This window comes from Sander lucioperca, chromosome 9 (assembly GCF_008315115.2).
Source record: "Sander lucioperca isolate FBNREF2018 chromosome 9, SLUC_FBN_1.2, whole genome shotgun sequence".
Taxonomy (NCBI): domain Eukaryota; kingdom Metazoa; phylum Chordata; class Actinopteri; order Perciformes; family Percidae; genus Sander; species Sander lucioperca.
In genome coordinates this window covers 32,561,954-32,577,124 of record NC_050181.1, presented here as the reverse complement: position 1 = coordinate 32,577,124, position 15,171 = coordinate 32,561,954, and the positions used below count along the sequence as shown (strand labels likewise).

The following is a 15,171-nucleotide window of genomic DNA, read 5'->3' as shown; positions in this document are numbered from 1 at the left end:
ATACGCCAGCCTTCATCTATGTTATTATTAAACAAAAAAAGATGAAGCTATTTTCCTGTAGATAGACAGCACTAAATTCCCAGTGATGGAATGAAGAAGACACGTCAGTGGTGTTTCTGATGGAGTTTCAGTGGGATCCTGGAAAAAAATAGGATTGGAGCTTTTTATTAAGTTATTACTCTACAAATGCAACATAGGCACCACACTGCAGCCTTGTTGGGACTGAGTTTGCAAAAAGATTTCACACACTGACTTTAACTTCTAGAATCCATTCCCAACTCTGAATTCTGTCCGACTGAATATACTCACTTTATACAATATTTTACTCCAACATCCAAATTAGCAAAACTAAACCAGCCAATATCTGCATGCACCACAATTATATCATAACAAAAACAAGTTACGCTAAATCCAGTACAGGGTGGAAACAGATTTAAGACATTTTTTTCTTTTCCCAACGTAAACTTAATTAAGATTTCAAATAATCTAAACCTTTTATCCAAATACACAAATATTTTTGATACAGCATCACGCCTGTTACTGTTAGTAGTGGCTGATTTGAAAGGGCAAGTACGTTAGTTTGAAAGCACTATTCACACACCAGCAGCTTTAAATAAATTAAAAACATCTGAAAAACATGAAGAACACAGAACACAATGTAAAAAAAACAACTAGTTTTTAAACACAAAATGAAAGCTAATCTTGCTCTTGGCTTCTACAAACGTTATTTTTCATAAACCTACAGGTCTGAGTTGATTTCTTAGATGAGTTGTACATTTAAAATGCTGATGATGAGACAGCATCATAGCTGTGCAGTTTTCTGAAAACAATGCAAGTGATCAACATCATCCAACCCATGCAAACATTTGATCTATATGTGAGTGATAAACCCCCTCAATACTCTGCAGAAATAATCTACAGAATGTAAATAAGAAGTCAATTACAATGAATAACCCTTTAATAAATCTGGTTAAAGGTATACCTGACTGTACACTGTATGAATTATAATCCTATCACAGTAATGCTTTATTTTTCAAGTATGTCCCCATAAAATAAAGTGTATCAACCATCAATATGTAGACATTTTGGCTTGTTGTTGTAACATACAGAATATTAAACAATAACTGAAAATGAATCATTAGGCAGGCCATTGTTACACAGAACAGGTATCATGACTAAATCAATTGATAATAATACTTCAAATATAGACACAGACTGTTAAAGCTTTAGTGCGTAACTTTTTGATATTAATGAACGTCTGTTACATTCAAGCCATTGCCAAATGAGTTGCTACAAAGCTAATTAAGACTATCAGCTCCACACAACTCTCTCTGTATTTCTCAGTATGGATATGTTCAGAAGATTGTGTTGTCCGGTGACTTTCTCCTTGGCTACTAGCAACTGTATGGAGGAGGGGTTGGGGCGCGTGCGCGATCACAGAAGGCTGTATCATGTGGACGCGCCGACAGTGTTGTTGTCATTACTTAGAATTCCTTATTGGGGAGACAGAAACTACGCACTATAGCTTAATCAACAACAGATAATGTCAATCATTGTTCATCTTAATCAGCAAAGAAATTATTGAATTGGTATTTTCACATCAAATTGTGAATAAATAATAAATATATATTATCAACATCATGGCTGTGTTGTTTTGTGGCATATAAGCAAACACTTTAATTGTATTCTTCCAAGGAGTGATTGTTTGTGTTACTAAGCCATAAGTGTTGGCAGTAGTTAAAATGACAATGCAGTATTAAATGCTCAAACATAAATTCGGTGACGGACTACATAGTGACGGACAACATAAGAGAAATCGTTATCATCAACTTAATATATAGAATATATATATATAGAATATGCTGATTAAAATGGTACAACAAAATTTATATTTCTAACACCTCAACCTTCCCAGAAACTCATACAACCTAGTCAGCCTAAAGTGAACCGTGGCCCTGTGGCTCTGAGCAGAGGAGTTGCATATTCCAATATATAGTATGCAATATAAAATATTGTTTAAACCAAAAAGAATATTAGTAATGTGTTGTACATGGATCACATGTTTTTTTTTATAGTGGTAACCAGATCAAACCTAGTAGTTTCCAATACAACACAAGCATTTAACAATAATATTGTAACATTTAATTGTGATTGTCATTCATAATTTTTGTTTGTTTGTTTATTTTCCACTGTGTTTCTCTTTGCCTAACCACCTTGTGATGACTTTTTTCAGACATACCATGGTTTTGTTAGGTCTACTGTGTGTATATACAGTACACCCACTCCTAAACAGTGGTCAGTGACTTTGTTCACATCCACAAAATATTCCTGCTTACATAGCTACAATAACTCTCTGACGTCCTCCCAGCTCTCTGCTGTAATAATTACAGCCACCTGGCTGTAATTATTACTTGATGAATTAGAGTTATTCAAGTAATGATAATCTTAAATTAGAATATGCTACGTAAATGCGTGATTTCACCATGAAACTATCCTCAACATTCCAATAACTTCCACTAAAACTACTCCCGTTCCAAGTGGCATTAAGTGCTCATATTATGCTAATTTTCAGGTTCATAATTGTATTTAGAGGTTATATCAGAATAGGTTTACATGGTTTAATTTTCAAAAAACATCATCTTTTTGTTGTACTACACATTGCTGCAGCTCCTCTTTTCACCCTGTGTTGAGCTCTCCGTTTTAGCTACCGAGTAAGGCATCACACTTCTATTCCATCTTTGTTGGGAGTCGCACATGCGCAGTGGCTAGGTAAGGACTACACCCCGTCAGAAGTATGAGGACGTGCCACGCAAGCATTATAACGTGTGTTACAAAGTGACGCACGTTTGTCACGAAAGTAAAGGCTGGACTACAATAGAGCTGTTTGGAGCAATTTGTGAACAGTTTTTCTGTTGGAGATGGTAAGTCCCTTTGGGCTTTTTCACTTTGTAAACCTATAACGTGCACAAAAAAGATATATAACACAAGAAAGGAAAGGGAAAAAGCCTAAAAGCATAATATGAGCACTTTAACATTATGCTTTTAAAACAGTGTTATACGCTGAGGCAGTTTTGTAGGTTTTTATAGTATTTCTTATTCAATTACTCAGTAACTCATCACAATAATTGTTGAAATTTGTCTACCACTAGCTTGAAATTTAACACAGCTAAGCTTCTAAACATGTTCAAACAGTGAGTTAGGAGGGATTACACATTATGAAATCAGGGAGTCTATCTAAATCTTCTAAATATAATCCTATATGGTATATACCATTATCATACTCCATGCTCTATCATTAGGATAGATGAGCCAATGTAAAATTAAGCACAATAGTAATGAGGACTGTGGGAACATAAATGGAAATATTGTAACATAAATTAATAGTTCAGCAAGTATCAGTGAAGGCCATGTCAAAAGGAATCTTTCAACCATTCATTCATTAATTGCAAGTAGGAAATACACTGGAATAACACTTTGCAAAATTGCAATGAACCTTTTAAAACTATTAGGTTGTGGTTATGTTTTACAAATGCTATAAACTCCTATGATTGTCTAATATACACCTGATGTGTTGTATAAAACGGCAGGCACTGAGACCCACAGAAAACAGATAAAAACAGATATGAACAGATCGATAGACAGACTGATAGAAATAGAGCCACTCTCCCAGGACATGGCAGAGGGAGAATCAGCCAAGCGCTTTACATTCCTGCCTGGGCCCTTCTCACCCACCACCACGTCACTCTGTAAAATAGTAAGGCAGCTGTTGGCATCCATCAGCTTAAAGTGCATCTCTAAACATATCCAGTCCACCACCCACCCACCCATATCCACACAGACACACACACACACACACACACACACACACACACACACACGCACACAAATAGTTTCTGTGTGGATTGTTTTGTAAAAAAAAAAAAAAAAAAAAAGTTGAGTATAAGCAGCAAAATTCAACAAAAGTTCCTTCATTGCAAAAACGTGCATGCTTACTTGAAGCTGAACATAGTTTCTCACTGTAATAAACACATTATGCAGCAGATGACAGCAGAAAGACATTGATTGACTAAATAATGAAGGCCCCAGGGAATAGTGCAAATACAGTGCACTACAACTCAAAATTGGCTTTCTGATTACCACAACCTGCAAATGTGTTCTAAATATTGTAATTGTAATAAGTATAAGTGGCCGATCTGATGGTAGTTTAATAGAATGAAAGCATGCCATATTACCAACTTTGGCAATAATTACATTTCCATTACTAATCAACACTGTAAAAGCTCTCTCTGTTCTTCTGGTTGATCATTTAAATTGGGAAAAATTCTCTTCAACTCAGCTGGATGACGCACAAACCTTTTATTGCACCCTTTCAAAACTCCCAAATATGCTGAACAGTTGGATGAAAATGGACAAAAAGACAGACAGACATTGCAGGCATTTATAGGTAGTATAGATGCCAGGCCTCACTCACATTCAATCAACTCTTCCAGTTATTTCTAAGCATAGTTGGGACTCCCATTTCCAACCAGCAGCTTTCACTGCACTCTAAGTGGAGTCACAAATCATCATTGCCAGTTCAATCAAATCAAGTCAAATCATTCAGTCCATCCAGAGAGAGAGGGAGGTGGGGGTGGGGTGGTTTCATATTTCTCTCTCTCTCTGCTTTTCCCCTCTCTCTCCTCCATGTGTTTCCCCCCACTTCTTCTCCACCTTCATGCGTCTATTTTCAGTCCTCCGTTTTGCCCGTGTCTGCCGTTCTGAGAGGTGCCATTTTTGGCCATTTGGTTGATGGAGCATTAGCGACTTGGACAACTAGTTTGAATGAGTCCCCTGCAGCGTCAGAAGAGTTGAGGATCAGGGATAGATGTTACACAGTATATTACGTAAACAGTAACATAATTCTTTAGATTAAAAGACCTGGATTGTAAAATAAATAACAAACATATGAAAATAGTTTAAAAAAATGAAATTCTCACATTATTTACCTCAACTACAGAGAGAACCAGGCCTTTCTATGAAACAGGCTTATATTAAAGGGAGGCCTTGTACTCAGTTAACTAAATCCCTCCCCAAAAGAGCAATTGTCCAATTATATCTTAACTACCGTAACTAGGTACGGCCTGCCAAGCTTTGGATTTCTCTGCATGCTGAAGTGATGTGCATGGGGCTATAGTAAGAGCAATACTCAGCAGTCTTTTTTTCTGTTCTTTCCAAAACCAAACATATCTTTAGTTCAGATGTTGTGGACAAAGCCAGTGAACGAGTACGTAGTTCTGCTTAAGCTGCCTACACATGATCAGCAGTAAAACCCTAAGGTAGGACGCAGAGCAGAGTGCAAACACTTCAAAGGCAAAGCGCGTCATCAGTTCTTCTGACCTCACATACATACATTATCTCATTGGTTGCACATTGAAAGGTTAGCAGCAACAAGGTCAAAGTTGAAATAATTTGAACTTTGAGCCCAGTGCTCAGTGGCAATTTTGAGCGGTGTGCCAAACCAGGGGTAGTGCTTCATCTTAGTTGTCTCCACCACTCTTCTCATAGGAAAACAATGGCACAGTCAGCGCAGATCGATTTTACCGCTGCTCAGTTAAAATAAGCGGTGCTTAATGTGGACACATTTTCATACACTGCTAAAAGAATATGGCCCAAACCCCCAAATGTGGTCTGAGTGATCAGATCTCAGTGCATACTTAATGCGTCCTGGGTGCATTTACACCTAAGCAGTCCACTTGTGATCGAATCGCTCAGGGTGGATTACTACGTCTAAACAGGACCAGAGTGCCAGAGCAGCAGGGATGTAAAGCTGGCAATTTACCAGCAAAGGCTTTGCAAATGAATAAGTATCAGTGGTTATTATATCTCTCAGACAGGGAAGTCATTGAATACAATAGCAAGTGTTTTTATCAGCAAAAATGAAATGGCCTGAAATGAAGGCAGCAGCATGTTGATATACAGAGATGAGATACACATAGACTAGGGGTGTAAGAACAAAATCGATACACTTGAGTATTGCAATATTTTATTTAGCAATACTATATCGATTTTCAAAAACGCAATATAGATTTTTTTTTTTTTTTTTAGTTTACGTGCAAAAATATTCATGTAAGACAGTGGTTCACGTTTATGTTGTGTTTAAACCCCCTACCGCTAGATGGCTATGCTGACTAAGAACCTGTGAACCACAATCCCAAACTGGCAGTTTGATTTTCTGTGTACTGAATTGTTTACCTAAAGTAAACTTCTTTGACTTTTATGCGTATCATGTCTTTTTTTAAATATTAGTTTTTCTAAAATTATACTTAAATAAAAATCCCAATATATCGCCTTACACACAGTATCGAAATATTTTGCAATATATTGAATAGTGACCCATGTATACGTACCGTATCGCCAGATTCTTGCCAATACACAGCCCTAACATAGACACTGCCAATTCCGAACTGAAAGGAAAACTGCTTCAACAATTCTATTTTTACAGCCAAAAGGCTTGTGTTTAGGCTTTTTTATTTAAAGCATATCTTATCATATTTTAGTAAGAAGCTCTGCTAAGACTTCTTTAACAGAAATACTGTTTTTTATTCAGACATTACTTCCTGTCATTTCTGTTAATAAACCATCAATGAAAGTTAACACTTGCTGCACAGATTTTTTTACATTAAAAAAAGGACACTGTAAAAACCTAAAGTTGCATGTCTTTCCCATTAGACCACACTAATGTACAGAGACTCAACAATTCCCTTCAAGAGCAAGCAGTTGGTGCGACAGCGACGAGGAAGGATTTTCTTTTAACAGGCAGAAACCTCCGACAGAACCTGGCTCTAACTTAATACATACATACATTCAAAAAAATAATAGCTAAAAAGTTCAATCATGCACTTGATTTTAATATTTTTTTAATTATGCTTATGACCCTGTGCCGTATATACTAAGTAACCACCAACACAGTCTTAGTTATGACAAGCAGATACTTTTTGGGAACTTAACAGTTCATACACATTCTTACCTGATTTCAGATTTGGTCAGGTGAGGAAATGGACAAAAATTATTGCTAGACCTACGTTCAACAGCATCACTAGAGCCACCAAGATAGAGTTCGGGCCCTGTGAAAACACAAGACAAGTATCTTTTGTATTATGTGTTCTGAATGTAGTCCTGCTACTATTTCTATTGGAATCCTTTGGAATTATTTGAAAAATTTGGGCTTGAATTCGATCAATGGTTTCAAATTTAACATGCGCAAGTTTTGGTTTCCGTAGCGGCCACTGTACTTTCAGGCGCTTGTTGTGTTGCAGCCATGGAGCACAGTCAGCGGCGCTATATTTTACGTTGAAAAAGCCCGGTAAAACTGTAAATCACCATAAAAAAAAAACAACAGATTAAACAAAAATCTTTAAAATTGGTCCAGTATTAAGTGTGATCGGCCAGCGAGAACCGAGATGCAATGTAACCTGATGGGGCAATTGTGCACCCTCCATTTTTGTCAACTAAAAGTGATTGTTTTTGCCACTGACAGGCTCAGATTGTTATTAAAAGTGTCTAACAACATTATTGATCGCACAAGGTGACTTCTTGTCCAAAGATCCACAAAGCAGTGTGGAGTGTGGTACGTGAGTCAGGTAAAAGACCGGTAGTTTGTTGTTTTGGAGTACAGAAATGATAGGCTTGTGTTATCTAAAAGATTTTCAGTGCTGTGGCTCAAATTTTAGGCTAAATGATTTCAACAATGTGGATGAGGTCATTTTACTTTGATGACCACCTGCATTCATTTGAGCCAGAGTATACAGATGAAGAGAGAGGCAGCAGGTGGAGAAGGGTGAAGCAGTAGCTGGATGCTGCGACGCTCGGGATATTGGTTGTGCTTCCGTGTGTGCTGTGCCCCTATCTGCCCAAAGAATATGTTGTCAGGAGTGGGACCTGTTGCTGCCAGATATTGGTGGTCTTGATGTGTCCAGTGATATACCTCGGACACAATACTCTGTCACCACGTAAGAGGATTTCCCCCATATAATCAACAGGGCTGTGCTAGAGAAATGAGTAAATACGAACCATTGTTTTTATTAAAAAAATGTTTAGATAAAACGAAACCATGGATGTATTATAGCCTATTGACCGCACAAAACACTCAGAGGGCTGCCTCTCTCTCTCTCTCACTCTTTGCCCGTATACTCTGGCTTAAATAAATACGGGCAGCCATCAAATTATAATGACCTCATCCACATTGTCATTGTGTTTTTGGACAAGAAGTCACCTTGTGAGATCGATAATGTTGTCAGACACTTTTAATAACAATCTGAACCTGTCGGTGGCAAAAACAATAACTTTTAGTGGACAAAAATCGAGGGTGCACAATTGCCCCATTAGGTGAAATTGCAGCTCCGTTCGCGCCGGCTGGTCACTGCGATCTCGCTCAATACTCAACCAATTTCAAAGATTTTTGTTCACATCAGTCTATTAGTCACAAATGCATGGGGAAGTTACCCTTTAAGTGTATGTATGATCCCCATAAGCAGCTGTTTGCAACAGATAAGCTTTTATAAACTCAGTCTACTAACCCAATCAAACAAAGTTGCTCAATGGCTGGTAAACATAGTCTAGCATCTAGAAACAACCTATATTGTAGGTAAATAGAATAGTTTAGCACAAAACACAATGTGATGTTTGAAAAGATAAGAGTGGACTGTGTATTTCTACTGTTCAGAAAGAGCATCTGAGTGGTGTCTTTCTCGAGATAAATGATCTAGCTGATCGCATCATGTTATATTTTTTTAGCTAGCAGCTATCTTGTCAGATATTGAACAGTAGGAATAATCCAGTCAAACCTTTAAGCACATTATATCATTGTTTTAAGCTTATCATCTTAAAAGTACTGTCAGTTTTTGAAGCTAACATTAGGAGAGGCAGCTAAAGTGCACAGTTAACACGCTGGAGACTGCTGGCATTAACATTACCAAGGTTGTGGGATTGTTAATTCCCCCTGGGGCTCAGCAAATTGCACATCAATGCACTCAAAACTGCAAGTTAGAATCAAAATCAAAATGTAGTGGTAACTTTATCTAACTTACCGATTCCTCCTCTACAATTTCAGGGGCTATTTCCACACTAGCTTTCTTGGTTTCTGCTAGGCTCTTTGGTTTGGTTGATTCCTGCCGTTTTGGCTTGGGAGGTTCTGGTGCTTTGGTGTCCTCTTTAGATGGGACTGGTGAAGGGCTAGAGGTTGGCAGGGATTTTAGTGCTGGTGTCCAAATCTGTTTGGCAGGTGGCGGCAAGCGTGCAAGGCTTAATGGGTGAAGGTCATCCTCCCCACCAGTTGGTTCCTCAGGTGGCGGAATCTTGACATCTGCCTTGACATAGTAACCGTGATACTGGGAGTGAATTTGCCCATTGCTGGGGTAACTGCTGACTGTCATGGTAACAGCTGGTTTGACTGCTGGAGGGTCCTCCTGTTGCCTCACTTCCTGTCTGAGAGAAAGTTTTGATGCTGTTTTTGATATGCCTGCCGAGAAGAAGAAAGGAAAAGAGAAATAGTTAACCAAAGAACCAGCACATACAGTATATTGGTTGGGGATGGTTGTGGCAAAGAAGGTAGAGCTAGGTGTGTGTGTGTGTGTGTGTGTGTGTGTGTGTCCATTGCATCCAAAACCATTGCATTTTTACTAGGGCTGTCAGCATTGTTAATCGCGATGCGATTAAGGGTCGAGCATAATGCGTTAATTTTTTTGAATCGTATTAATCGCATGCCACCATTTATTAATTTATTTTCACTTTACTCGCGTCGTGCCTAACAGGCTACTATTTTGCCGTACTTCCTCGTAACACATCCTGCTGCTGCAGGAATAGCAACGCAGATTTCGGTGCCTCATTCTGGTGCCACTGATATGCCTGCACTTCTCTCTGATGCTCTGAAACAGACGTTACAGGCAACAGAAACATTGCTGCACGTGACGTTAGTTAACGCTATACTCGACAGAAGCTAACGTTAGCCTACCGCTAGCTAGTAGCTGGATTAAACACGGTTACAATGCTGACAGCTAACGCTAAACGGTGTAAAGTTTGTCTGTATTTCACTGTAGAGGATTCCGAGACCGGGATGTAACAATCTGCAGCTGCTGTTGTTGGAAAAACACGGACGGTGCGTTCAATGAAACTGGTAATTTACAGTCTCGTGGTGCATTCAAAGTTGTTGTTAAATGCCCTTTTCCCATCTGGTCGTTGTTTTTGTCATTCAACGGCTATTTACTAGTGAAATAAGTTATTGTTATAGTGATTACATTATTATTAAATCATTTAATTTTGACGATATGGCCTTAGCAATATGGAGGAAATATTTATTCATAATTCAAATTTAAAGTCCAAAGAGAAATTGAAAGTCCAAAGAGAAAACGAAGCAAGATCAAATTAAAAATATTATTATTTTTTTAAATTTTCCATTTGGCTTTTCCATTTGGATTTAATATTTGGCTTTTGAATTTCAATTTAACATTGGCTTTTCCATTTGGATTTCATATTTGGCTTTTGAATTTCAATTTAACATTGGCTTTTCTATTTGGATTTAATATTTGGCTTTTGATTTTCAATTTAACATTGGCTTTTAATTTGGATTTAATATTTGGCTTTTCGATTTCAATTTAACATTGGATTTTCATTTGGATTTAATATTTGGCTTTTGAATTTCCATTTAACATTGGCTTTTCATTTTCATTTTTAAAAAAAATTAAAAAAAATAATATTTTTAATTTGATCTCGCTTCGTTTTCTCTTTGGACTTTCAATTTCTCTTTGGACTTTAAATTTGAATTATGAAAAATATTCCTCCATATAGCAATAAACAAGCCATTCTTTAATGTCACCAACTGTTTAGTACCCTTCTTTTTTTAACTTTCTTAAAAAGTATCGGTTCAGGCACCGTTAAGGCACCGGTACTGTTTCAAAAGTACCGCTTTAGCACCGGTATCCAAACCAAACAATTTATTCAAATGTGTGACTAGATTAAATATAAAATAAACAAATACAAATCTTAAAATCAAGTTCATAAAGTCATTTTCTTTGCATTCATTTGATTCCCAATCAAGATACCCTGGTAAGAATTGCTTTCCATTGTTAATATGTACTTAAAAACAGTTCTGAAATGCAAAATAATAAAATTTTAATCAAGTGATAAAACATGCGATTAATCGCGATTAACTATAGAAATTCAACGATTAATCGCGATTAAGAAAATTTAATCGTTTGACAGCCCTAATTTTTACACTTTCTGTTTCATTTTTTAATGCAAACCAGAGCAACAGGAAAGAACAAACAGCCAGATGTTTCACTTAATAATATCCACACTAACAAAGTGACAGTGAGCAAAGTAATAATTACCTAATAATGAAGTGACTATTCTGCACTTTTATAGATGCCTGGTTTCTGAGTCAGTTACTCTCTTACTAATTACACTGCTGGTTGCTGCAGTAATCACAGTTGACCACCATTTTGGGGTTTGTTAGTGCTCCTTTGTATTACTGGAGTTTAACATTATAAATAGGCCGGAAGGGGTGACCATAGTCCAATCCTTGCCGCTTGATGGAATTGATGTTGCGTTGGGACACAATTTGGTGGGTAATCAGGTTTGTGTGACACCTATTGTTTTGAGTGAAAAACCTTGTGAAATCAAACACCTTGGCTTTTGCAGAAAGAACACACCTAGGTGTTCAAGGCCTGTGTGGGAAATGGCGTCGTCTTGATCGTCGTGCGAATGAGCTGTGGGCTGTTATGACTCAAATTGTGTTGCCTGAGAGTCCTGTGTTTAGCCCATGAAACATGGTATCAATATCAGTGGGCGGGTCTTCAAACTTTGTGTTGACCAATTAGTGCCAGTGTTCACAATGATATTTAACCTGTCACTGGTTCATTCTGTCATACCCACGTGCTTCAAGAAATCCATGTGTTGACCAACTAGCACCAACTAGCGCCAATCAACCACCCTCCCAACCAATAATCGAGGGTCAGACCTGGGCACTGCATACTGACTCAGTGGTGAGAAAGGCAAGACAGAGACTGTTTTACACCTAAGGAAAATTCCGGGTATCCCCTTAAATACTAAGCAATTTCTACTCCTGCATCATCGAGAGCATCCTGACAGGGAACATTACTGTCCGAAACAGCACCTAACAGGACCGCAAGACCCTGCAGAGAGAGGTTTGATCTCCTGAACACATAATAGGGAGTGCCTATTATAGGCAAAATAAAATAAATTGGGCAGTTCCCTGACTAAATGATATGTCCACCAGGTGTGTGAAAAAGGCTAGGAGAATCATAAAGCACCCGGGTAACAGCCTTATCTCTGATGAGGTTATATCAGAGACGTAGGAGTCTTCCCCCCCCCCACCCCCACCACACACACACACACACACACACACACACACACACACACACACACACATATTGTATGATGAATCATGCACAAGTGGAAGCAGTTGAAGGAGCTAATAGGATTACATTTCACTGGAATTGTACCCTGTACAATTTCATGTGACAAATAAAAATGTATTAATTAATGTGTTTGTAGTGTGGAGGGGCTACACTTAAAATTTCATTGTCAATGACAAATAAATTAACCTTGTAACCTTGATGACTGTTAATTGTGGATTAATGACTTTTCATTACAAAGACATGCTGGTCAGTTAAAAAATAACCCAAGTTGTATACCTGCTGTCAAAGATTCAGCTGTTGGGGTTTTGTTCTCTTTCCCAGGAGTGACGGCAGCATCAACTTTACTGTTAAAAAAGGTCTTTTTAACAACAGTGGGTGAAGGAGTGGGGCTGGGACCTGGGCTCTGAGATGGAGACTGGTTGGGTGTTGTGCCTTTCCGGTAGAAATGAGGGCTCCCTGATGAAGACTTCTCCTTTTTCTCCTCCACAGGAACCTCCTTTACCTCTACTGGCTCATTATACTTCTGCCGTATGTAGTCAGGGCCTGAAATAACATAAAAGTTATAAAAGCTCGTATGCAAACAGAAAAATTACTAAAGCAAACAGGGTGCCCATTGCACAGGAAAAGTACAGTAAGTACAGTTGGTCAAAGTTGAATTGGAAAGTATTTTATGTCTGTAAATAGTTCACCTGCATTATCCTTCCAAATATGTTTAGGTGTCTGCAAAATTATTTACCTGTCTGATCATCTAACTGTTCATGTTTCTTGACCTGCTGAACTTAAATTGTATCATTACTGACAGGGTTGATGGCCAAAACTATTAAATAAGACCCATTTTGTATACACTGGAATTTTCCTTGAAGACATTTTTTTGGGAACGATTATTCAGTCGATGAGTGCAAGGACAATAGTCACTGTCTCATCCTGCTGCGTATTGACTGTTCAAGAAGGAAGAGCAAGCTTATCTGTCCTCTCTGTCATGGCAATGCCGGTAAAGCGGTTGCAAGTGTGGTTACACTTTTTAAAACTCCATGTAGACACCATTTGCTACAATATAATATAATGTTGAGGCGAAAGCGGTCGTGGTGTGGTTACACTTCCTCTGAGACAGGCAGGGACAACATGTTCTCTATGCCCTGGTGACTGACCGACAAGCAGGAGATTGTAGGCACGACAGTGTTCTCTATGCTCTGCTGACAGACTGAGGCTGGAGGTTGTAAGGCAAGGCAACTTTATTTCTATAGCACATTTCAACCCAACACATTCTCACTCCCATCTCGTAAAATATGGACGCTTGGTCAGGTGCCTTTGTCGTTGTTATTGATGCTAAAAGTCTCCTTTAGCGTCATATAACGCGCTTTAAAGCAGCCATATTATGCTCATTTTCAGGTTCATAATTGTATTTTAAGGTTGTACCAGAATAGGTTTACATGGTTTAATTTTCAAAAAACACCATATTTTTGTTGTACTGCAGTGCTCTCTCTCACTGCTGCAGATCCCCTTTTCAGCTGGTCTCTGTTTTAGCTACAGAGTGAGACCTCTTTTCTTCTTCTTCTTCTGTACTATCTTTGATTGCACTGCACATGCCCATGCCAGCTCAGATGTAGATCATGTCAGCTAGCTAGCTCCATAGACAGTAAAAGAAAGGCTGTTTCTACAACTTTGGTCAGTTACAAGGCAGGATTAGCTGGGAGACTTCTAAATGAGGGCGCACATGTAAGTAGTTCTTTTGTAGATTATGGTGAACTTGTGTGTGTTGTAGCAGTGCTTTGCTATTGAGAACGAGGTAGCATGCTAGCGTTAGCATGCTAATGCTATGAGCTAATGGTTGCGGTTAGCCTGCTCGTTTCAGCTTGTGACGTCACAAGCCGTGCCGATTTTGAACAGCTCACCCAGAGACTGAAGGCAGGACACATTCAGAAACCGTATCTCACTCTAAACAGCATGGATGGATTTTTTTTAAAGTTTGTATGTGTGTGGAAGCACCAGAGACACAAAATAACACCCCAAATCCCAGAAAAAGTGATTTTTTCATAATATGGGCACTTTAAATAAACGTGCTTGGTCGGGACTATTGGCGTCCCTTTTGACGCAGTTAGGTTAAGGAACAGCTCGTGGATGGGCTTACGTTTCCGTGACTCGCGGGAAGAACGGGACGGTAGAGTTTAGGAAAAGGTTGTGGGTGGGCTTGCATTTCCGTGACTCGCGGGAAGAACAGGACGGTTAAAGACACACGCGGGACACAAACCCTGGTCTCCTGGGTGAAAGTCCTGTGTTTGACCCATCCACCACCCCTTCCAACTTCGCAATTTTCCCCCCAATTTCCCCCTTACACACTACTCGCTAAACCCCGTGTAGCTGCTGCTCTCCCCGGTATGTTCTACAAACACGCTGAAGGGTGCTTTTTTTGTCGCTTCAGACGATGACAGCCACTGTCCAAATGTCCGTATTTTACGAGTTCTGAGTGAGAACGGGTTGTTCAACCACAAGGCAATTTAAAGTGCTTCACATAAAACATTAAAGAGCCGTTATGGAGATTGAAAATAACAAAAGGCTAAAATAGAATAAGATACAAATACAAGAATAAAAGTTGCAGTGTAATAAATAAATAATTATTTGATTTTATAGGTTGTAGGGACAGTTTGGGATGGGAGAGTGTGATGTGTAGAGTGGGTAATGTTCTAAATAAATAACAAAATGTTCTAAGTAAATAGGATAAATAGGTTTGGAATTACTTTTACAACTGAAATAAATGTTT

General features: G+C 38.5%; 1 protein-coding gene across 3 annotated transcripts in view; it reads right to left on the bottom strand.

Annotated features, from left to right (window-relative positions):
- Positions 1-4,337: 4,337 nt before the first annotated feature.
- The window catches only part of LOC116040719 (junctophilin-1-like), an 87,789-nt gene continuing 76,955 nt past the window's right edge, over positions 4,338-15,171 (bottom strand). Inside the window, exons 4-7 of one of the 3 annotated variants that reach the window (XM_031286304.2) lie at positions 12,690-12,956; positions 9,066-9,496; positions 7,007-7,103; positions 4,338-4,830 (exon numbers count right to left, since the gene is read on the bottom strand). In XM_031286304.2, the coding sequence (XP_031142164.1) occupies positions 7,023-7,103; positions 9,066-9,496; positions 12,690-12,956 (779 nt within the window). In that variant the 3' untranslated portion in view covers positions 4,338-4,830; positions 7,007-7,022. Of the gene's footprint in view, positions 4,831-7,006; positions 7,104-8,544; positions 8,602-9,065; positions 9,497-12,689; positions 12,957-15,171 lie in introns of those variants that run through there. The other 2 variants (XM_036004979.1, XM_036004978.1) reach the window with 2 other exon arrangements.